Genomic DNA, 23964 nt, shown 5'->3' on the forward strand with positions numbered 1-23964 from the left:
ATGAATTGTTGTATATATTATCTACGCATTCCAAATAGTCCAAATATTACAGATTACCTTGCACACAGCTGCAAACTGTTGGTTATTTCCTGCTCCAACTACAAGATATCCATCCTTGGTTTTAAAAGCCTAAAATAAATAAATACATACATAAATATATAATTTTATATATTGAGAATACCACAAAAATAGCTTTAATTACTCAACATATATATATAAACCTTGTTCTAAAGTAATATTAATTAAATCAATATCAACTAATTAGTATATTTTTCTATTATATTTGTATAGCTGTTATTTGAGGTTCTCAAAGCAATTCCTGTCTCATCCACCAATTGTTATAACATTGGAGGAGGGAGGAAAAATGAGTAACTTAGAATAGTAAAGACAATACTGGAGGTTTATTATAATTCATGATATTAAATTCTATATTCATTGTAGTTTGGATTAATGTTGGATATTCCCAGTTTTGTGTTTTATTTCCAATTTTTCGTGTAGGGCAAAGAGAATGATATAGCACATTGTTTTCTACAAAGTCTAAGAAGAATAGATGGGAAAAAGGAAGGAAATGAGGGAAAGGAGAAGAAAAGAAAGGAGAACGGTGTGGAAGGAAGAGTAATGGAGCTATAGTTTGTTTTCGAAAATCTGAGATACAAACTTTTGGGTAATTTTCACTTTCTAGTAAGTGAAAAATGACACATTGAGATCACTGGACCCCATGTGGCTTTATGTACCTGAGAAAGTCTTTTCCTTTTAAGAGACATGTTCATTTGGGAAACCAGATATATGTAAATAATTGATACTTCTCATAGTTCAAGCCCCTCTTAAGTACTTATCAGAACTCACTTCTACGCACTGGATCACAGTGATGATCAGGGGAACCGAACTTTACCCTCAGAAGGCCTTATTCCTATTTTCTTCGAGTAAATGAGTTTCTTTAGTTTCCTCTCTTTCTATGTAAAAATTGCTCTGCATCTTCACCTACTTTTTCTTCACTTATGCCCACCTCTGGGAAAGATAACATCTGTTTTTCCTGTCAGGGCTTATTCCTAGGCTAATGACCTGAGTACTACCTGTACTCACTCACATCCTTCAGAACCCTGCTCAATCATCTTTTATGTCTTCATTTCCACTGGATCTTTTTCTTCTGCCTACATAGAAGCTCATGCTAATACTAAAAATATTAGAAACAAAATAAAATTTGTACCAGTCTTGACATACCTCTCAAGCTTTCTTGAAATTGTTCCCTTCCTCCATCTCTAAATAATATAAAAATGCCACAATGGCACCCCACTCCAGTACTCTTGCCTGGAAAATCCCATGGACAGAGGAAACTGGTAGGCTGCAGTCCATGGGGTCGCTAGGAGTCGGACACGACTGAGCGACTTCACTTTCACTTTTCACTTTCATGCATTGGAGAAGGAAATGGCAACCCACTCCAGTGTTCTTGCCTGGAGAATCCTAGGGATGGGGGAGCCTGGTGGGCTGCCGTCTGTGGGGTTGCACAGAGTCGGACACGACTGAAGTGACTTAGCAGCAGCAGCAGCCACTTCTTCACCAACCACCACATACCAATGCCCTTTGTCATCAGGATTCCTATCCTATCACTGAAACAATTCTTTCTTATACCACTGTATTAGTTGGTACCATTCCCTCCTTCAGGAAACAGTCTCATCTCTAGGCTCTGTCTGCATTATCTCTAATCTCTCTGATGTTTTTCACATGCCCCCTTTACAGGATTACCTTCTAAACTCAACATTACTTAAACATCATCATTACTTAAGTATCTGTATTACTTGTTTCTTACGGTAGCCACTAGCCACACGTAAGTATTAAATTTAAATAAACTAAAATTAAATCAGCCAGTCACAAAAGAATACAAATTGTGATTCCACTTATAGGAAATGACCAAAATCTGCAAATCCATGGAGACTCGAAAGATTAGTGGATGTCTGGGGCTGAAGAAGTTTGGGAAATGTGGAAAGTGACCACACAAGTAACAGCTTTCTTTTTTGGGCAATGAAAATATTCTAAAATGGATTATGGTAAAGGCTGTGCAACTCTATGAATGTACTAAAAACCAGTGAGTTGTGCAGTTTCAGTGAGTAAATTTTAGTGTATGTGTATTATATGTCAATAAAGCTGTTTTTAAGAAAAATTAATAGTTTACTTCTACCAACATTCTAGCTAAACATCAAGCATTCAATAGCCACGTGTGGCTATTGGCTACCACAGGAGACAGTCCGGATAGAGAACGTTTCTATCATCACAGAAAGTTCTGTTGCACAGTATAAGTAGATTGGAGTTAGTAGACTGTATATTTTTTTCTTTTGTTCTTCCTACTTCATGGTATCTGAAGAATATGAGGCAATTAATAAATGGTTATAAAATGTTAATACATCACTCAGATGATTGCTTCCATATAATAGCATTGTGGCTAAAAGGGATCTTGGAACACTATAATCAAGTTTTTTTCTGTTTAGATTTTTGCTTGATTTGTAAATCAATGCCACCAAGATATTACATGAACTATTTTAAATGTTTATATTCCCTTATCCACTAGGCAAAAGCAAAATTAGTGCCATACCTAATGCATTAGTGTTTCTTAAACTACAGAAAGGAAGTCTGCAACAGAGGTATGAGTGGAGGACAAGGATTTTGAGCAGAGATGTCTCAACAAACCGTTCATAATTATGAAGTTATACAGGTTGTTTGTTTGCCTGCTTTTTTATGAGGGAAAAGTAAGTTGGGAAGTAGCTAAGTAATATGAAGTAACAATGTGTATTAACAAGTATAATGGGAAGTAAGGTTTCCAAAATTTTGGATCAGTGACATGTTCAAGTTTACCTATTATAGGAGAGGGTTCATCTTCTTTCAGTTAATAAAGAAATGGCTGTTTCTTCCTTAATTCTGAACCATAACATGAAATATATTTTTACCAATACATATATTTTTAATTCTAAGCAGTGATAACTAGTTAATAATCACTGGAAAGTAAATACCAAGTAACAGCTCAGCTGTGTATGCGTGCTTGCCTGCTAAGTCTCTTCAGTCATGTCCAACTCTTTGCAACACCACAGACTGTAGCTTGCCAGGCTCCTCTGTCCATGGAATTCTCCAGACAAGAATACTGGAGTAGGTTGCCATGCTCTCCTCCAGGGGATCTTCCCAACCCAGGGATCAAACCCATGTATCATGTCTCCCTCATTGGCAGGTGGGTTCTTTAGCACTAACGCCACCTGGGAAGCCCTAGCAGCTCAGCTACCAGGATATAATTAGACTAAGGCTCACCAAGTAGATTTATTAGGATGAAGATTGGGAAATGAGTACATCAAGGCTGTGTATTGGCAACTTGCTTATTTAACTTCGAGCATCATGTGAAATCCCAGGCTGGATGAATCACAAGCTGGAATCAAGACTGCCAGGAGAAACATCAACAACCTCAGATATGCAAATGATACCACTCTAAAGACGAAAAGGAAAGAAGAACCAAAGAGCCTTTTGATGAGGATGAAAAAAGAGAGTAAAAAAGCTGGCTTATAACTCAACATTCAAAATCCTAAGATCATGGCATCCAGTCCATCACTTTATGGCAAATAGATGGCGTAAAGTGGAAGCAGTGAAAATTTTTATTTTCTTGGGCTCCAAAACCACTGCATATGGTGACTGCAGTCATGAAATTTTAAAAAACGCTTGCTCCTTGGAAGAAAAGTTATGACAAAAGTAGACAGCTTAATAAAAAGCAGAGACATCACTTTGCCTACAAAGATCCATACAGTCAAAAGCATAGTTTTGACTATACAGATGTGAGAGTTGGACCATAAAGAAGGCTGAGCACTGAAGAATTATTGCTTTCAAATTGTGGGGCTGGTGAAGGCTCTTGAGAGTCCTTTGGACAGCAAGGAGATCAAACCAGTCAGTCCTAAAGGAAATCAGTCCTGAATATTCATTGGAAGGACTGATGCTGAAGCTAAGGCTTCAACACTTTGGTCACCTAATGCAAAGAGTTGACTCATTGGAAAAGATCCTGATGCTGGGAAGATTGAAGGTAGGAGAAGAAGAGGGCAACAGAGGATGAGATGGTTGGATGGCATCACCAACTCAATGGACATGAGTTTGAGCAAACTCTGGGGGATAGTAAAGGACAGGGAAGCCTGGCATGCTGCAGTCTATGGGGTTGCAAAGAAGTAGGACATGATTTAGTGACTGAACAACAACAGCAAGAAGATTATTAATTCTTTAAATAATTATTTGTCCCATGTTATTATTGCTACAGTATTTAATAAATATATTTTAAATAAGAACTTTTAGAGGAATATCTTTTGCTGTAAAATGAATGTTTTCTGGAGAAGGAAATGGCAACCCAATCCAGTGTCCTCCTCAAATTCAGTTGTTGAAATCCTAACTCCCCAATGTTGGTATTAGTAATAAGAACACAGCCATTTCTGAAACAGGAAGCAGGCCCTCACAAGACATCTAATATGCCAGCATCTTGATCTTGGATTTCCTAGCCTTGAGAATTGTAATAAAGAAATGCCTGCTGTTTCAGCCACCCTGTCTATGGTATTCTGTTATAGTATCCCAAATGGACTAAGAAATTGGTACTGAGAAGTGGGATACTGCTGTAACAAATATCTAAAAATGGTGATGACAGGAGGAAGTTATGAATAGGGCATATGAGAGGTGTCAGTGGATAAGAAATCCTGATTAAGTCAAAGACTGGCCATAATGTGGTGAGTAGTTGAATGCAAGGTGGAAGACAGGAGACTATGAATAGTCAAAATATAAAATGCTTCACTCAGTGATTACTGGAGCAAAGACGTTTCAGTGTGAGGTTAGAGTCACAGTGTGAGGTGCATAAAATAATTTCTGATAAAAGGTAAGGACTCAATAAATATCATTATTATTAAATAGCTACTAACAATGCTGGTTGGCACATAAAAAGAACCCCCTGTACATTCTAAGCCTTTGGATCTTGATTTCTGGACTCTTATCTACTTTGCAGACTCTCTCTTCATCCCCTTGGTTGCCTCACTCTCTATACTAGGCAAGATAAATGACCACATACTATGTACACACACCTCCAGCAGATTTTCCATCACAGGAACTAAATAAGAGCAGCAGACTGCGCTGCAAACATTCATGGCTGGGATGTTTCTCTTGTAAAGAACTGAAGCCTCAAACTACCGTATTGATGTGTCAGTATTTTCTCCAATCTAAAAAAGGTACATACAGTTAGTGGTGTGTCTACTTCAAAAACAAGAACACAAACTTCAAACCCTCCTGGAGCTACTTAAGTTTTCACAAGATTTTCTTCCCGAAAAGGTAACCATTGCAAAATGACTTCATCGTCCACTGGAAAAAGACATTCCATGGAGTTGAACTCATTGCCATGAGAATGTTTTCTGGAATGTCAAGCAGTTACTGACTTTGGGTCTGTGCTAGTACACTGTGACAAATATAGAGCACTATTTCCTACCGCTAACAGTTAAGCTCACCTTATGGCACTGGAGCTGGCTGAGCCAGATGCAAGGAGGCCTCAAATGCTTACAACTCAAGAACAATGTCCTATGGGATGGAACTCTGCAACAAGTGATAAAGGAGGCCAGAAGCCCCTAATTTCACCTATTACCTATTTGTCTACACATTTTTTTCATGGGAAATAAGCCATTTTGAACACACTCATTTCTACATTGTCTTGAATTCTAGAACCACTTTGAAAGCAATACTACATACTGATTTCCTGCAACCCCAGATCCAGGTCAGGATTTTCCAATTCCATAGGAAGTCTGAATGTTCCTTGAGGTACTTCAAATCAATTAAATCCCATTTTAAATAAAATAAATTTAGAATTTTCAATCACTCAGTTTCTAATACTAGATATGGAGTCAGGGGCAAGAAAAGAAATGGAAACTGTCATGATTTTTATCTTCACAAATTATGGGTAGATATTATTTTTCTTAGAAGTCCTATATAGGGAAAGCTTGCTGTTCTTCAGGAAGGCACCCATCATGTATCCTAGACATAATGTACAATGACATGGTGTTATTTTTCCTGGAAGCTATGCATTAGAAACTGATGATTCTGAATCACCTGTGTTATAAAGAATCTCAAGCTAGATTGTTTGGACTAAGCTGCCAAAAGCACCTCCTATTTAATGGAAAGTGGCAACAAATTCTGGACAAGAATCCATATTGATTTTTCAGGAACACTTCAAGGTAAAAATTCCTTGACTATGTTGAGCCTTTTTCAAGTACTCTTTGTTTTACCCCAAACATGTTACAACAAATAAAGTTTTGTACTAGTTATGTACCATCCATGAAAATACCATATCTATCAATGAGCCTACACTTATCTAAGACATGTTAAAAGTCTTATCATAGACACTTATCATAGACTAGAACTTTATTCAGGCTGTCATTATGACATTTCACCTTCAAGCAAAAAAATAAACTAGAGCAGAATATTAACTAAACCTCAATAAGAACATTATTGTAAAGTAGATAACAGTAGATTATCAATAAGGTTTTCTGAACATACTTTAATTTCATCATATCTCAAGATTTATCAATGACAAAACAGAGCACACAGAAGGTTGGCATTACTGGAAAGACCAATATTAGACCTGCCCACTAGACCTGAAGAGACACTAGGGTATAGATCTAGTTAACAGTGGAATTTCAGCCTAGGATATAGAAAGTTTGGATAAGCATGGCTGAGGGAAACATTCAGCCAGATGAAGTATGGGGGTATAGGTAGGAAATGGAGTAAGACATTTGGACAAATTCTTGAAATAGGATGAGATGGTTGGATGGCATCACAACTCGATGGACATGAGCTTGAGGACGCTCCAGGAGTTGATGATGGACAGGGAAGCTGGTGTACTGCAGTCCATGGAGTTGCAAAGAGTCAGACACTACTAGAAACTAAACTGAACTGAATTCTTGGAAGTCTTCAGTAGGTAGTCAGTTCCTGAGATTTATAGGCAGAGGCTGCATTTATGGGAATGAGGCTCAGAGACTTGCCTCCAAATTCCCACATGACAAGTTGTGAAAGCAAGTCACAAGGTAGAGGGATAGCACCCTGGTAGTTAACTAGATAAAATCCTCAGAGAATACAGGCAAAAGCAGAAGCCCAAGCCTTTGAACAAAGACACATGAAGCAATGACAGTGACCTCTAAGTGAGCACAGGAGTCTGGCTGGCAGATAAGAACTTAGAACCTGCTGCAGTTATCCCACGCACCAAGGACAACATCTGGCATAACAGGAGCTAAACACATTTTGTCAAATCAAGGCTGATGCACTGATTGTCATAATGAGTGATGTAAGAAATACTGTATGATATTGCTTATATGTGGAATCTAAAAAGAAATGATACAAATGAACATACTAACAAAACAGAAACAGACTCAAGGACTTAGAACAAACATGTTACTGGAAGAGAGGAGTAAGGAGGAGTGGATAGTTAAGAGAGTTTGTGATTGACATGTACCCAGTGCAATATTTAAAATGGATAACCAACAAAGACCTACTGTATTGCATGGGGAACTCAGCTCAATGTTATGTAACAACTTAAATGGGAAAAGAATTTGAAAAAGAATAGATACATGTATATGTATAATTAAATCACTTTACTGCCCACCTGAAACTATAACAACATTGTTAATCAACTATACTCTGATAAAAAACAAAGTTTCTAAAAAAGGCTGATGTATTATGTTGGATCAGAGCAAAGTAAGCAATTCAACAAATACTAGAAGCTATACAGAAGGCTTGCTGGCAAAACTGGGAAGCATGAGGTAAGAAAGATGAGAAAGTGTCAGTGACCCAAAAATGAAAACTCTTTTTCACTATATTGATTCTTCTGATCATAAACACGGTAAATTTCTCCATCTATTTGTGTCCTCTTTGATTTCTTTCACCAGTGTTTTATAGTTCTCTATATATAGATCTTTTGTTTCTTTAGGTAGATATATTCCTAAGTATTTTATTCTTTTTGTTGCAATGGTGAATGGAATTATTTCCTTAATTTCTCTTTCTGTTTCCTCATTGTTAGTGTATAGGAATGCAAGGGATTTCTGTGTGTTGATTTTATATCCTGCAACTTTACTATATTCATTAATTAGCTCTAGTAATTTTCTGGTGGAGTCTTTAGGGTATTCTATGTATAGGATCATGTCATCTGCAAACAGTGAGAGTTTTCTACCCAAAGCAATCTATAGATTCAATGCAATCCCTATCAAGCTACCAAAGATATTTTTCACAGAACTAGAACAAATAATTTCACAATTTGTATGGAAATACAAAAGCCTCAAATAGCCAAAGCAATCTTGACAAAGAAGAATGGAACTGGAGGAATCAACCTACCTGACTTCAGGCTCTACTACAAAGCCACAGTCATCAAGACCGTATGGTACTGGCACAAAGACAGAAATCTTTGATCAATGGAACAAAATAGAAAGCCCAGAGATAAATCCACGCACATATGGACACCTTATCTTTGACAAAGGAGGCAAGAATATACAATGGAGAAAAGACAATCTTTTTAACAAGTTGTGCTGGGAAAACTGGTCAATGATTTGTAAAAAAAAATGAAACTAGAAGACTTTCTAACACCACACACAAAAGCAAACTCAAAATGGATTAAAGATCTAAACATAAGGCTAGAAACTATAAAACTCCTAGAGGAAAACATAGGCAAAACACTCTCTGACATCAATCACAGCAGGATCCTCTATGACCCATCTCTCAGAATATTGGAAATAAAAGCAAAAATAAACAAATGGCAACTCGTTTCATACATGATATTTTACATGTTTCAGTCCGGGTTCGATGCATGATACTGGATGCTTGGGGCTGGTGCACTGGGATGACCCAGAGGGATGGAATGGGGAGGGAGGGGGGAGGAGGGTTCAGGATGGGGAACGCATGTATACCTGTGGTGGATTCATTTTGATATTTGGCAAAACTAATACAATTATGTAAAGTTTAAAAATAAAATAAAATTAAAAAACAAACAAACAAACAAATGGGACCTAATTAAACTTAAAAGCTTTTGCACAACAAAGGAAACTATAAGCAAGGTGAAAAGACAGCCTTCAGAATGGGAGAAAATAATAGCAAACACAGCAACTGACAAAGAATTAATCTCAAAAATATACAAGCAACTCCTGCAGCTCAATTCCAGAAAAATAAATGACCCAATCAAAAAATGGGCCAAAGAACTAAACAGACATTTCTCCAAAGAAGATATACAGATGGCTAACAAACACATGAAAAGATGCTCAACATCACTCATTATCAGAGAAGTGCAAATCAAAACCACTATGAGGTACCATTTCACGCCAGTCAGAATGGCTGCGATCCAAAAGTCTACAAGCAATAAATGTTGGAGAGGGTGTGGAGAAAAGGGAACCCTCTTACACTGTTGGTGGGAATGCAAACTAGTACAGCCACTATGGAGAACAGTGTGGAGATTCCTTAAAAAACTGGAAAAAGAACTGCCATATGACCCAGCAATCCCACTGCTGGGCATACACACCGAGGAAACCAGAATTGAAAGAGACACATGTACCCCTATGTTCATCGCAGCACTGTTTTTAATAGCTAGGACATGGAAGCAACCTAGATGTCCATCAGCAGATGAATGGATAAGAAAGCTGTGGTACATATACACAATGGAATATTACTCATCCATTAAAAAGAATATATTTGAATCAGTTCTAATGAGGAGGATGAATCTGGAGCCTATTATACAGAGTGAAGTAAGCCAGAAAGGAAAACACCAATCCAGTATGCTGCTGCTAAGTCGCTTCAGTCGTGTCCAACTCTGTGCGACCCCATAGACGGCAGCCCACCAAGCTCCCCCATCCCTGGGATTCTCCAGGCAAGAACACTGGAGTGGGTTGCCATTTCCTTCTCCAATCCAATACAGTATACTAACGCATATATATGGAATTTAGAAAGATAGTAATGATAACCCTGTATGCGAGACAGCAAAAGAGACACAGATGTATAGAAGAGTCTTTTGGACTCTGTGGGAGAGGGCGAGGGTGGGATGGTTTGGGAGAATGGCATTGAAACATGTATATTATCATATGTGAAACAGATCGCCAGTCCAGGTTCAATGCATGATACAGGGTTCTCGGGGCTGGTGCACTGGGATGACCCAGAGGGATGGGATGGGGAGGGAGGTGGGAGGGGGGTTCAGGATGGGGAACACATGTACACCTGTGGTGGATTCATGTCAATGTATGACAAAACCAATACAATATTGTAAAGTAATTAGCCTCCAAATAAATAAATAAAGTGGGAAAAAAAAAAAAAGATGAGAACTCACTGAGAATGGCAAACATACTAAGAATTGATTCCCAAAACAAACTTCCTTCTTCACAGAGTACTGCCTAAATTTATGGGTGAAGATAAGTTTAAGGAGAGATGGAGAATATAATTCCAATAAGAATTCCATATATATCCTGTAGTTGGAACAATGAAAGGTTTAGTCCTACTAATTAATTAATTACTCATTTTACTATGGTCAAAATTTAGCCCATTCACAAGACAGTCCTTCCATTGTCAAGTCCATTTATTTGTCTGAAAGATGTCTTTATCTCCTTAATGCTCAAAGCCAAGGGTTTCTTAACCCACTATGGTATTTGGAGGCAAGGAAGTTGTTGTCCTGTAGGATGATGCAGAGAAATCTCCCAGCATCTCTCCATAGGGGAGGACCATTCAGGATTCACTCACACTTCTACTTTCTCCAACCATCAAGTTATCATCATCACCCTAATCTGGTACCTATGGCAGATGTTGCTATGTAACTCTGGCACTCTGTCTTTAAACATATAGGATCAGCCTTATTATTCTTTTCAGCAAATACCCCAGATAGCTACTACCTAATAGTTGAACATTAACTGGAAGTAAAATTTATTTTCCATCCAAGTATAAAATGAGTTCTAGAATCTAAAGAATACAGATTCTCAAAACATCTTTGGGCTTGGCTCAAAGATTATGGGAAGAACTAATGGCTACTCAATTTATTCAGTGAAGAGTAAGCACTTATGGTAAGGCCCAGCTGACTCACAGGAGCAAGTGATATGTAGTCCTCATGGGATAAGCAAGAATCTAAAACAAGTCAACTGCAGGGCCAGAAAAAGTTTTAGGGAAGGTTCCATCTTATGTATTTACAGACATCTCTAAGGCAAGTGATGGAAAAGGTGGTAGGCTGCAAAGGGCTGGTAAGACCCTGGTGAGATGGTTACCTTCCAGGGTCTGAACCCATTCTTTAAAGGACTCCTTCCTTCTCCTGGATGATCAGGACCTGGGAGCATAACTCGGGCCATCTATCATGCCTGTGAGATTAAGGTAGAGACCAGAATGATGAATTGCTACTATACAGTAAGAAATAACTATATCAGAGGCTGGAATCCTTGAAGAATAAATGATCAATGAATTCTCTCCCTGGGAAACTAAAAATCAGAAGGCAAAATTCAGAACTGAGCATGGATTAATTACTTCTTATCTCAAGTCCTCATGAATCTGGAAATGAAGTGAAGCCTGAATCTTTCATCTTTCCATCGACAGATGGAAAGGTCAGTAGACAGTGTCTGCATGTGGATATAAGAAGCAGGGGAAATGAGCCTTAGCCTTGTTCAGCAGAGAGAGTCATGCTGAATTGCAAGAGAATTGAAGTCTCAATACTTCAACTATTTCCATTGCATGACATACTCAGAAGAAAAAAAAATGCACTCTGAATATTATTCTGCACATTCTTGTTTCAGTCATTGGTGACCCAAAAGAGTTGGGTTCACTCACATGGGCACATACACCACAACTGAGATCACGGGAGCATTATGCAAGGTTCTTTTGCATCAGAATTTAAACCAATGAGGAAGTTGTCCCTTCCAAAGTAATCTAACACAAGAGCCATTAGGAGCATTCTTCCAAAACAACCTGAAAAAAATCTCAGTAGCCTTTCCAGTAGGTCAACAGGTGAAGAAAGCAATAATTCTTTTCTCAACTCCATAACCACATAAGAAAAGATACTTGATATTTCTATGACCTCTGCCAACAGGTCATATTAGCTAGAAGGTCAAGGGTAACAAGAGATTCTGTTTTATTTTAGAGTTTATTTCTCTGTTTGAATAATTAATTTATTTTAGTTCCTCTGGGATTCATGCTCTGCAAATAAAGGTGGGAGCTAGTTAAGAATTTTTAGGCATAATTGAATATGCTGTAAATAATTTATTACTGCCTATGTTCTCAAACACTAAAATTATTCATCCCAGTGACATTAAATATATTTAATTTCCACTCCACCTCAAACCCTCCTGAAGAAGCAGCACCATACATGGTGTGACTGACTGTTCCTCATCCCTAGTTGACTAGAATTATGCAGATATCACTCACAAGCCAGCCAATAGATTCACCAAGCAGGAATCAATTACATCAGCTTAAAAATTCAAAAGCCACGTGGAAGTGCAGCTGGAATAACCATATTAGGCTTAAGTAAGAAAGCCTCAGAAAGACTAAAACTTAGACAAAAGACTAGACTAGTCATTACTTTCCCAACAAAGGTTTGTCTAGTCAAAGCTATGGTTTTTCCAGTAGTCATGTATGGATATGAGAGTTGGACTATAAAGAAGGCTGAGCACTGAAGAATTGATGCTTTTGAACTGTGGTGTTGGAGAAGACTCTTGAGAGTCCCTTGGACTGCAAGGAGATCCAACCAGTGCATCCTGAAGGAAATCAGTCCTGAATATTCACTGGAAGGACTGATGCTGAAGCTGAAACTCCAATACTTTGGCCACCTGATGTGAAGACCTGACTCACTAGAAAAGACCCTGATGCTGAAAAAGATTGAAGGCAGGAGGAGAAAAGGACAACAGAGGATGAGATGGTTGGATGGCATCACTGACTCGATGGACATGAGTTTGAGTAAACTCCAGGAGTTGGTGATGGACAGGGAAGCCTGGCGTGCTGCCGTCCATGGGATCGCAAAGAGTCAGACCTAACTGAGTGACTGAACTGATACAAAAGAAACAGACAGGGACCAAGCAACTGCCATGTGCCTGATGGCATGCATCTTGATTCTCATAAAATGACACTACACTTGTGTTTCTGCAAAATTTCTGTAGCTTTAAAACAGCCTCCTCTTACCACCCCCATCCTTTTTTTTTTTCTTTTTTTTTTTCCTTTATTTTTAATTGAAGGATAATTGTTTTACAATACTGTGTTGGTTGCTGTCATACATCAACATGAATCAGCCATGGGTATACATATGTGCCCTCCCTCTTGAATCTCCCACCCCTCTAGGTTGTCACAGAGCCCTGGTTTGAGCTCCCTGAGTCATACAGCAAATTCCCACTGGCTATCAATTTTTTGTATGAAAGTATATATGTTTCCATGCACTCTCTCCATTCATCCCACCCTCTCCTTCACCCCACCCCCATGTCCACAAGTCTGTTCTCTGTGTCTGCATCTCCATTTCTGCCCTGCAAATAGGTTCTTCAGTATTATCTTTCCAGATTTCAGACATGACTTAGCGACTGATCTGATCTGATATACATTAATAAATAATATTTGTTTTTCTCTTTATGACTTACTTCAATCTGTATAATAGGCTCTAGGGACATCCACATCATTAGAACTGATTCAAATGCACTCCTTTTTATGGCTGAGTGATATTCCTTTTATATATATACCACATCTTCTTTATCCATTATCTCTCCATGGACATCCAGGTTGCTTTCATGTCCTAGGTATTGTAAATAGTGCTGCAATGAACAATGGAGTACATGTGTGTTTTTCAATTACGGTTCTCTCAGGGTATATGCCCAATAGTGGAATTGTTGGGTCATATGTAAGACCAGAAACTAAATAAAACTCTTAGAGGAAAACAAAGGCAGAACACGCTATAACATAAATCACAGCAAGAACCTTTATGACCCACCTCCTAGAGTATAGGATATATACAATATTTTATGTTTTATATATCCAATATTTTATATTGGATATAAAAACAGAAATAAACAAGTGCAAGCTAATTAAACTTAAAAGCTTTTGCATAGCCAAGGAAACTATAAGCAAGGTGAAAAAACAACCCTCAAGATGGGAGAAGATAATAGCAAATGAAACAACTGACAAAAGATTAATTTCCAAAATATAAAAACAGCTCATACAACTCAATACCAGAAAAACAAAAAACCCAATCAATAAATGGGCAGAATACCTAAACAGGCATTTTTCCAAAAAAGACATACAGGCAGCTAATAAACACATGAAAAGATGCTCAACATTGCTCATTATTAGAGAAATGCAAATCAAAACTACAATGAGATATATCACCTCACACCAGTTAGAAGAACCACCATCAAAACACCATCCCTGTTTATCAGTTAGTTTGACTGCATTTCTGCTCTATAGAACCAAAAAGATTTAATCCTAGACCTTTTAAACTGTGCTATATGATGCAAGTTCAGGGTCAGTATATGACTAGAGTTTTCTTGCATAGTGGAGTTGGAGGGAAACAGTGAACAAGAATGCCCAGTCCAGGGATTTCCCTGGAGGTCCAGTGGTTGGGAGTTCACCTTCCAATGCAGGGGGTTCGGGTTCAATCCCTGATCAGGGACCTAAGATTCCACATGCCCTGGAGGCCAAAAAACCAAAACATAAAACAGAAGCAATATTGTAACAAATTCAATAAAGACTTTAAAAAAAATAGAAGAAGGCTGGGTCTATATCTTGTAGACTTATGAACTATTTGCTTTGCACAGGGCCTGACATATTAGGAGGACCTTAAGAGTCGGACATGACTGAGCAACTGAATTGAACTGATACTTATTTGAAAAAAATTTTTTCTTATAACTGAAGATTTTAAGCCAGCATTTCCCAAATTAGTTTCACAAAACCCTCCATACTATGGAGTATGTTAATAACAATCTTCCCTCTCTTTTTCTTTCTCTGCACCACACACACAAAACTTCTCTGCACTCAAATAAGTTTGGGAAATGAAAGTTCAACAGCTTTTTTATCCTACTTTTCAAAATCCTTAAAGTACTAGAATATTTATGAAACTCCAAAAGGGACCTGGAATTTTAGGAAAAAAAGTTTCCCAAATTAGTTTGATGATGAAATATTTTTTGGTAAGAACACCAATTAATTCCTCACAGAAGACTGTTCCACAGAAAAGTTTGAAGAAAGCAGGGCAAACTGATTGACCTATATAGGAGCAAGGACCCTGTTGACATCCAGAAGAATCTATAGAGTGTGATCTTTCATTTTCTTCAGTGTTAGTATCACTAACATTGCTTTATTAACTGCTTTATTTAAAACCTGATTTAATATTATCCCCTCAAAAATAAACTATCTTTTGCAATTTTATACAAGGCTCTAAATGAAAGTTTTGGCTAAACACCAAGAGAATGCCGATTTATTTTACCTTAATCTATATTTTCCATCTAACAAAGCTCTATTTTTTTAAAATATGATAGCTAATCAAACCAGTCCATCCTAAAGGAAATCAGTCCTGAATATTCATTGGAAGGACTGATGCTGAAGCTGAAACTCCAATACTTTGGCCACCTGATGCGAAGAACTGACTCACTAGAAAAGACCCTGATGCTGGGAAAGATTGAAGGCATGAGGAGAAGGGGATGGCAGAGGATGAGATGGTTGGATGGCATCACCGACTCAATGGACATGAGTTTGAGTAAACTCCAGGAGTTGGTGATGGACAGGGAAGCCTGGCGTGCTACAGTCCGTGGGGTTGCAAAGAGTCAGACACAACTGAGTGACTAAACTGAACTGAATCATTTAGATAGGGTGTTTTAAAAAAAAAAATGATCAAGAAATCTTATTTATCAGTTGTTCTGAGCAAAGAATGACATTTGCAAAGACCAAATAATTTAAGTTCTTCAGGAACTTCTCTCCACACACTGTTAAATTAATAATCGGTTTTTAATTACCTAACTGTATATGACAAACTATTTTGCTCTCAGATAGTTGTCCCTCTCTGTTTCCATTCCCTACCATTCATTCATTTCTCCCTTTTATGCCTGGATGACTCCCATTCAGCACTTCATGAAAACTACTCTCAAATGACATCTTAATCACATTCATTCATTCAGTACGTGTCTAACATTCACCTATCATAACTCTGAATACTATATTAGGCATGGGGAGACAAATATGAATAATATACTCTCAAAAGTCCAACATAAAAGCTTATGATATTGTGGATAAAGGGAGAAACGAGAGGGCTAATAGAAATGAAATGTCTTCTGTCTTTCTGGAGTTCAAATTATTAAATGGTCTTATTGACACATGGAGCAGCATTCTAAAACCAAACTGTGAATAAAGCCATAGGCTCTCATTGTATCAATTAAAAATTGATTTTGGAGCAGCAAAGACAAAAACAACAACAAAAAAAAAAAGTCTTTAGAAAATGCCATAGCTAAAAGAAGATGTTTACTAACCATGAGTAAGTTTTAAAGTAGCTAATAACAATAGATACTAACCGGGAAGGAAGGCCACCAGTGATCTTTGAATCTAGTCAGGACAGTCAGTGAAATTTGTCTTACACTCTGAATCTCCTGCGTCTGAGATGTACCCAGCTCACTTGCAAACACAGGAAAGCACAATATTCCCTATGCTGCATTCCTTAAAAATACTAAATACCCACCTTGTTGTCCTGCTTGGGGAATCTGTTTCTGCCTCAATTTCTCTACTAAGTACCCCTTTTATCTTTCAGATTAGAATGTTATCCTAAATTGAGAGTGACTTTGATAGGACTCGGAGAACCTACTAACCTAGGAAGTTTTCTAAGCACTTTTGCAAGGGATAGAATTTTCTTCCTGTAACAGATATCACACTTCAAAGAGCCTGATCACTTGGGATTATAGTGAAGACTACTCTTTACTGTCTACTACTCATGACAGACTCTATGCTAAATTCATTTCATTGAGTCGGTGATGCCATCCAACCATCTCATCCTCTGTTGCCCCTTCTCCTGCCCTCAATCATTCCCAGCATCAGAGTCTTTCTAATGAGTCAGCTCTTCGCACCAGGTGGCCAAAGTACTGGAGTTTCTGCTTCAACATCAGTCCTTCCAATGAACACCCAGGACTGATCTCCTTTAGGATGGACTGGTTGGATTTCCTTGCATTCTAAGGGACTCTCAAGAGTCTTCTCCAACACCACAGTTCAAAGGCATCAATTCTTCAGTGCTCAGCCTTCTTTATAGTCCAACTCTCACATCCATACATGACCCCTGGAAAAACCATAGCTTTGACTAGACGGACTTTTGTTGGCAAAGTAATGTCTCTGCTTTTTAATAAGCTGTCTAGGTTGGTCATAACCTTCGGCTGCAATCACCATCTGCAGTGATTTTGGAGCCCAGGAAAATAAAGTCAGCCACTGTTTCCACTGTTTCCCCATCTAGTTGTCATGAAGTGATGGGACCAGATGCCATGATCTTAGTTTTCTGAATGTTGAGCTTTAAGCCAACTTTTTCACTCTCCTCTTTCACTTTCATCAAGAAGCTCTTTAGTTCTTCTTCACTTTCTGCCATAAGGGTGGTGTCATCTGCATATCTGAGGTTATTGATATTTCTCCCAGCAATCTTGATTCCAGCTTCTGCTTATTCCAGCCCAGCATTTCTCATGATGCAGTCTGCATATTAGTTAAATAAGCAGGGTGACAATATTCAGCCCTGACGTACTCCTTTTCTTATTTGGAACCAGTCTGTTGTTCCATGTCCACTTCTAACTGTTGCTTCCTGACCTGCATATAGATTTCTCAAGAGGGAGGTCAGGTGGCTTGGTATTCCCATCTCCTTCAGAATTTTCCATAGTTTATTGTGATCCACATAGTCAAAGGCTTTGGCATAGTCAATAAAGCAGAAATAGATGTTTTTCTGAAACTCTTTTGCTTTTTCAATGATCCAGCGGATGTTGGCAATTTCATCTCTGGTTCTTCTGCCTTTTCTAAAACCAGCTTGAACATCAGGAAGTTCACAGTTCATGTATTGCTGAAGCCTGGCTTGGAGAATTTTGAGTATTACTTTACTAGCCTGTGAGATGAGTGCAATTGTGCAGTAGTTTGAGCATTCTTTGACATTGTCTTTCTTGGGACTGGAATGAAAACTGACCTTTTCCAGTCCTGTGGCCCACTGCTGAATTTTCCAAATTTGCTGAGATATTGAGTGCAGCACTTTCAGAGCATCATGTTTTAGGATTTGAAATAGCTCAACTGGAATTCCATCACCTCCACTAACTTTGTTCATAGTGATGCTTCCTAAGGCCCACCTGACTTCACATTCCAGGATGTCTGGCTCTAGGTGAGTGTGAGTGATCACACCATTGTGATTATCTTGGTCGTGAAGATCTTTTTTGTACAGTTCTTCTGTGTATTCTTGTCACCTCTTCTTAATGTCTTCTGCTTCTGTTAGGTCCATACCATTTCTGTCCTTTATTGAGCCCATCTTTGCATGAAATGTTCCCTTGGTTTCTCGAATTTTCTTGAAGAAATCTCTAGTCTTTCCCATTCTATTGTTTTCCTCTATTTCTTTGCACTGATTGCTGAGGAAGGCTTTCTTATCTCTCCTTGCTATTCTTTATAACTCTGCATTCAAATGGGTATATCTTTCCTTTTCTCCTTTGCTTTTCACTTCTCTTTTTTTCACAGCCCACTGCTGAGATATTTACCTGATGCTTGCCTTTCTGGTTCAACCTGACATCCTTAGATAATATTGCATGCTACATGTGTGCTAAGTCACTTGAGTAGTGTCGGAGTCTTTGTGACCTCATGGATATAGCCCCCCAGGCTTCTCTGACCATGGAATTTTCCAGGCAAGAATGCTGGAGTGGGTTGCCATGCCCTCCTCCAGGGGATCTTCCCAATCCTGGGATCAAACCCATGTATCTTATGTTTCCTGCATTGGCAGATGTTTTCTTTACCACTAGTACCATGTGGAAAGCCCTTAGATAATATTACCTGACCATAACTGAGATTGTAAGATGCCTTTGAATGTATGGGTCAGCCTCTGCCACCAGATAAAGGTCCCCAGCACCAGCCTTATCCAATCTTTTCTTTCAGCCATATGCTGAATGTCACACACATATGCGGGCTACACTTTGTAGGGCCCCAGTACCACCACTACTAAATAATAAAAGCTTAAATTCTGTCCTGATCCAGTGTCATTTCTTACCCCTGAATGTTGTCTTTGATACAAGAGACCAGGATTCTGCTACTAACTTACTATATGGCCTTAGGCAATCACTTCAACTTGTCAGGTCATAGATCCCTGACAACAAATTTAGGGTGTTAGACTGATCCCATCCAGCTATTAAATTCTGTGATTTTAAGATCAAACATGAAATCCTGATAGGAAGATTACAATAAAACAGTGAAAAAGAAAGAAAATGGTCTGGTCGAGAAGATTTTGCTTATTTTATTATGAGTGTTTGGGACTAGCTTATATATGTTTACATGCACTTCGAGACATTTAAAACAAGAAAATTTTATAAGGTAAGAAACAAGAAAGCCCTCACACACAAGATATTTAAAATGTGGCTCCAGAGTTCACAACACCCTCATCATGTATAAATAGAACATAGCATTTACAAGCACTTTCTCTGCAATATATTTCTTTTGGCTGAGAGGTAATGTCAACTACATGAATTCTGGAGAACACTAACCTTTGTTCTTTATGTTCCTGAGTAAAGTAATGCTACTTTGTTAAGACATAGTGTCCTTAGGCACTCAATCTGATTATGTGTGGGTTTTTTTTTTTTTTTTGGTAAATAATTATAATGGCCTCATTCATCAAGCACTCAGTATTGGGTCTGACTCTTTGCATGGTAATTTACATTCATAATATTCTTTCAACAAGCCTGCAAAATATGTATGACTATTCCCACTTTACTTATAAGAAAAATCAGGTCTCAGAGAGTACAACAGCTTTGCTGAACACAAATAAGACACCACGACAAGAACCCAAGATTATTTGGCTCTGCTTTGCCACTCTTCTCAAAGTAACTTAAATCTTCTTGCTATTTAAATAATAATAATAGTAAAATTTATTGAATTCTTATTATGTAATTACTCTTGTAAGCCTCCCAGCAACCTTTTTAGCTAGATACTACTATTATATTATCTCCATTTTACCAGGATGAAAGCTGAAGCATAGATAAGTAATCTGTCAACAGGTACACAGCTTCAAAACATCACTGCTCTCAACCCCCTTCTTGAAAATTGCCTACAATGTGGTAGAAGCTCTAGGTCTAAAGGAAAATTACTCATTTCTTCTCAAGATTCACAAATTGATAGGTAAGATGATTAGATTGATAAGACATTTATTATAGTCTCAAATCACAAAATTATTCCATATTTACTACTGTTCCACACATCTACACCTCTATCAAGTATGTATAAAAAGAAATTACCTTACAGGCTTGCAGATGTTCCCACACTCCTGTCGCCTTGATTCCCTTCTCTATGAAAACTACATAGGCAAGTTTCTCTAACTATGCCATAAGGACAAGGAGGAAGAGGTGGATGATAACTATTTTTAATGTGTTTGACTTTTTATTGAAGTATAGTTGATATACAATGTTTCAGGTATACAATAAAGTGATTCATATATATATGAAAGTGAAAGTCACTCAGTCATGTCTGACTCTTTGTGACCCCGTGGACTATACAGTCCATGGAATTCTCTGGACCAGAATACTGGAGTGGGTAGCCTTTCCCTTCTCCAGGGGATCTTCCCAACCCAGGAATCAAACTCAGGTCTCCCACGTTGCAGGTAGATTCTTTACCAGCTGAGCCACAAGGGATACACACACATATATATTGTTTTGTTGTTCAATCATTCAGTCATGCCCAACTCTTTGTGACCCCATGGACTGCAGCATCGCAGCTTCCTTGTTCTTCTCCATCTTCCAGAGTTTGCTCGAACTCATGTCCATTGAGTCGGTGATGCCATCCAACCATCTTGTCCTCTGTTTTCCCCTTCTCCTCCCGCCTTCAATCTTTCCCAGGATCAGGGTCTTTTCCAATGAGTCGGGTTTTGCATCAGGTGGCCAAAGTACTAGAGCTTCAGCTTCAGCATCAGTCCTTCCAATGAATATTCAGGGTTGATTTCCTTTAGGTTTGACTGGTTTGATCTCCTTGCAGTTCAAGGGACTCTCAAGAGTCTTCTCCAACATCACAGTTCAAAAGCATTAATTCTTCAGCTCTCAGCGTTCTTTATGGTCCAACTCTCACATCTGTACATGACTACTGGAAAAACCATAGATTTGACTATACAGACTTTTGTTGGCAAAGTACTGTCTCTGTTTTTTAATACACTGTCTAGGTTTGTTATAGCTTTTCCCCCAAGGAGCAAGCATCTTTTAATTTCATAGCTGCAGTCACCATCCACAGTGATTTTGGAGCCCAAGAAAATAAAGTCTGTCACTGTTTCCATTGTTTCTCCATTTGCCATGAAATGATGGGACCAGATGCCATGATCTTTGTTTTTTGAATGTTGAGTTTTAAGCTGGCTTTTTCACTGTTCTCTAAAATAATGATACAAATGAATGTTTTTACAAAACAGAAATAGACATAAAGAACAAATTATGGTTACAAAAGGGGAAAGGGTGAGAGGGTTAAATTTGGATTTGGGATTAACATTTCACACTACTATATATAAAATATATGAACAACAAGGACTTACTATATAACACAGAGAACTTTATTCAATATATTGTAATAAACTTAATGGAAAAGAACATGAAAAAGAACATATACACACACACACATATATATAAGTGATATATACATATAAGTGATATCGATATTTTTCTCTATCTGACTTACTTCACTTAGTAAGTAATAATAACCTCTAGGTCCATCTGTCTTGCTTCAAATAACATTATTTCATTCTTTTTTATGGCTGAGTAATATTCCATTGTATATGTACACAGCATCTTTATTCATTTGTCTATTGATGGACATTTAGGTTACTTTCATGTCTTGGCTATTATAAACAGCGGTGCTGTGAACATTGGGGTGCATATATCTTTTCAAATTAGAGCCACACACCCAGGAGTAGGGTTGCTGGATCATATGGTAACTCTATTTTAGCTTTTTAAGAAATTTCCATACTATTCTCCATAGCGTCTGCTGTTATTTGTTCAGTTGCTCAGTCTTTTCCAACTGTTTGTGACCCCACGGACTGCAGCACGCCAGGCTTCCCTGTCCTTCACCATATCCCAGAGTTTGCTCAAACACATGTCCATTGAATTGGTGATGCCATCCAACCATCTGGTCCTCTGCCATCACCTTCTCCTCCTGCCTTCAATCTTTCCCAGCATCAGGGTCTTTTCCAGTGAGTCAGCTCTTCACATCAGGTGGCCAAAGTATTGGAGCTTCAGCTTCAGCATCAATTTACATTTCCATCAGCAGTAAGAAGGCTACCTTTCAATGATGATATCTTTTAAATTATTTCATGCTCAGTTATTTCTACCATTTGACACACTATCCCACCATGGCAGAGTACATTTTCAAATTTAATCAGAAAAATGATCTGTAAGGGATTGTGTTATTGATCACCTAAGACTTATTTTTCTTATTGAAGACATTATAAATAGTATGGTACCAGTCCAAGGAGAGACACATAACGAATATTTTGTCAAAGAAATGAGATAAACTTCAAAATAGGGAGCAGAAATAATATATGGCCAGTTGTAAAATATGTTTTAAATATCATAAAATTTATGATAAACCTTAATTCCAAATAAACTGCTTGATGTTGTAAACATACACTGTGCTAGAGTGTTTAAATATATATACAAAGAATCAAATTCTCCATTGCAACATTAATTTTCCATTACCTTTTCAATAGTATCCCATGAAAACTTACACATATAGAAGATGGATACTTTATGATAGCAACACATGGGAGCCAGTGTAATAAGGGTTATGTCAGTGTTTCCATTTAAGCTACTTTTTTTCAGTAGGTTAATGACTGAACTATAAAAATGCAGTTAAATGAAATCTGGCATATGTGTTCTTAGTAACATTTTAAAAAGTGAAAAAAACAGCAACTGCTGACCATTTAGAAGAAGTTTTTCATATTTTTTTTCAATTATTCTGAGGAGAAGGCACTGTAAAGTCCAAGCAAAGCTTTTAGCAGATTTATAAACATATTTTGAAAGTTTGTCCTATTTTAAATTTAGTCCTATTTTTTCTACAAAATAACCTGTGATTTTAGGCACTTTAACATGTGCTTTTTTACCAGATATGACATGCATCAGCAGTGACATTAATATTTTTCTATAGTCACTAATCACAATATTTGGGAGTCTAAGTATTCCTAGATGGGTAACATGCAAATGAGTAATAATGAAATTAAATATGAAATGATACTCCATTTACAATTTTATCTGGATTAACTATTGACAGAGTTGGAAACATTGCCAAGACTCAAAGACATATCAGTTAAGGTGTCAGCTCTGTTGCTTGCTATTTTGTGCCACCCAGGCAAGGTATCTAACTTCTTGGTGTCTCAGGCATCCCATTTTTAAAATGAGAATAATAGTGTCTATCTCATAGGATCCATTCATTCAAAAAATTGAGTACCTAGTGGTGCAAACAGCTATATACTAGACTTCTTAGAACCTGCTTTATTAAACACAATTTAAAATCTTCTTAAATCATGGAAAGTTCTCAAAATAAGTACTAGTGATTCTTAATGATTATATGATTTTGAGAGGATGTTTGTTTCACTCTGGTTAGTTCTTTAAGATGGCAGGATGAAGAGCAATGAACCATCTTAAATCTCATTGATTATTTGGCTGTTACAGAATGTCTTCCTAGCATAAATAAGATGTTAGCAAATCTACCCAAAGCATCTGATGTTTAATATTTGCTGAACATCTACTTCATTTAAGAACAGGGCTAAAAATCATATTCCATATA

General features: G+C 37.7%; 1 protein-coding gene across 4 annotated transcripts in view; it reads right to left on the reverse strand.

Moving 5' to 3' along the window:
- The window catches only part of SUGCT (succinyl-CoA:glutarate-CoA transferase), a 768109-nt gene that overhangs the window by 484216 nt on the left and 259929 nt on the right, over positions 1–23964 (reverse strand). For all 4 annotated transcript variants that reach the window (XM_055590750.1, XM_055590749.1, XM_055590751.1 and 1 more), the window contains exon 10: positions 58–129. In XM_055590750.1, coding sequence (XP_055446725.1) covers positions 58–129 — 72 coding nt within the window. The remainder of the gene's footprint in view (positions 1–57; positions 130–23964) is intronic.

Source organism: Bubalus kerabau, chromosome 8 (assembly GCF_029407905.1).
Source record: "Bubalus kerabau isolate K-KA32 ecotype Philippines breed swamp buffalo chromosome 8, PCC_UOA_SB_1v2, whole genome shotgun sequence".
NCBI lineage: Eukaryota > Metazoa > Chordata > Mammalia > Artiodactyla > Bovidae > Bubalus > Bubalus kerabau.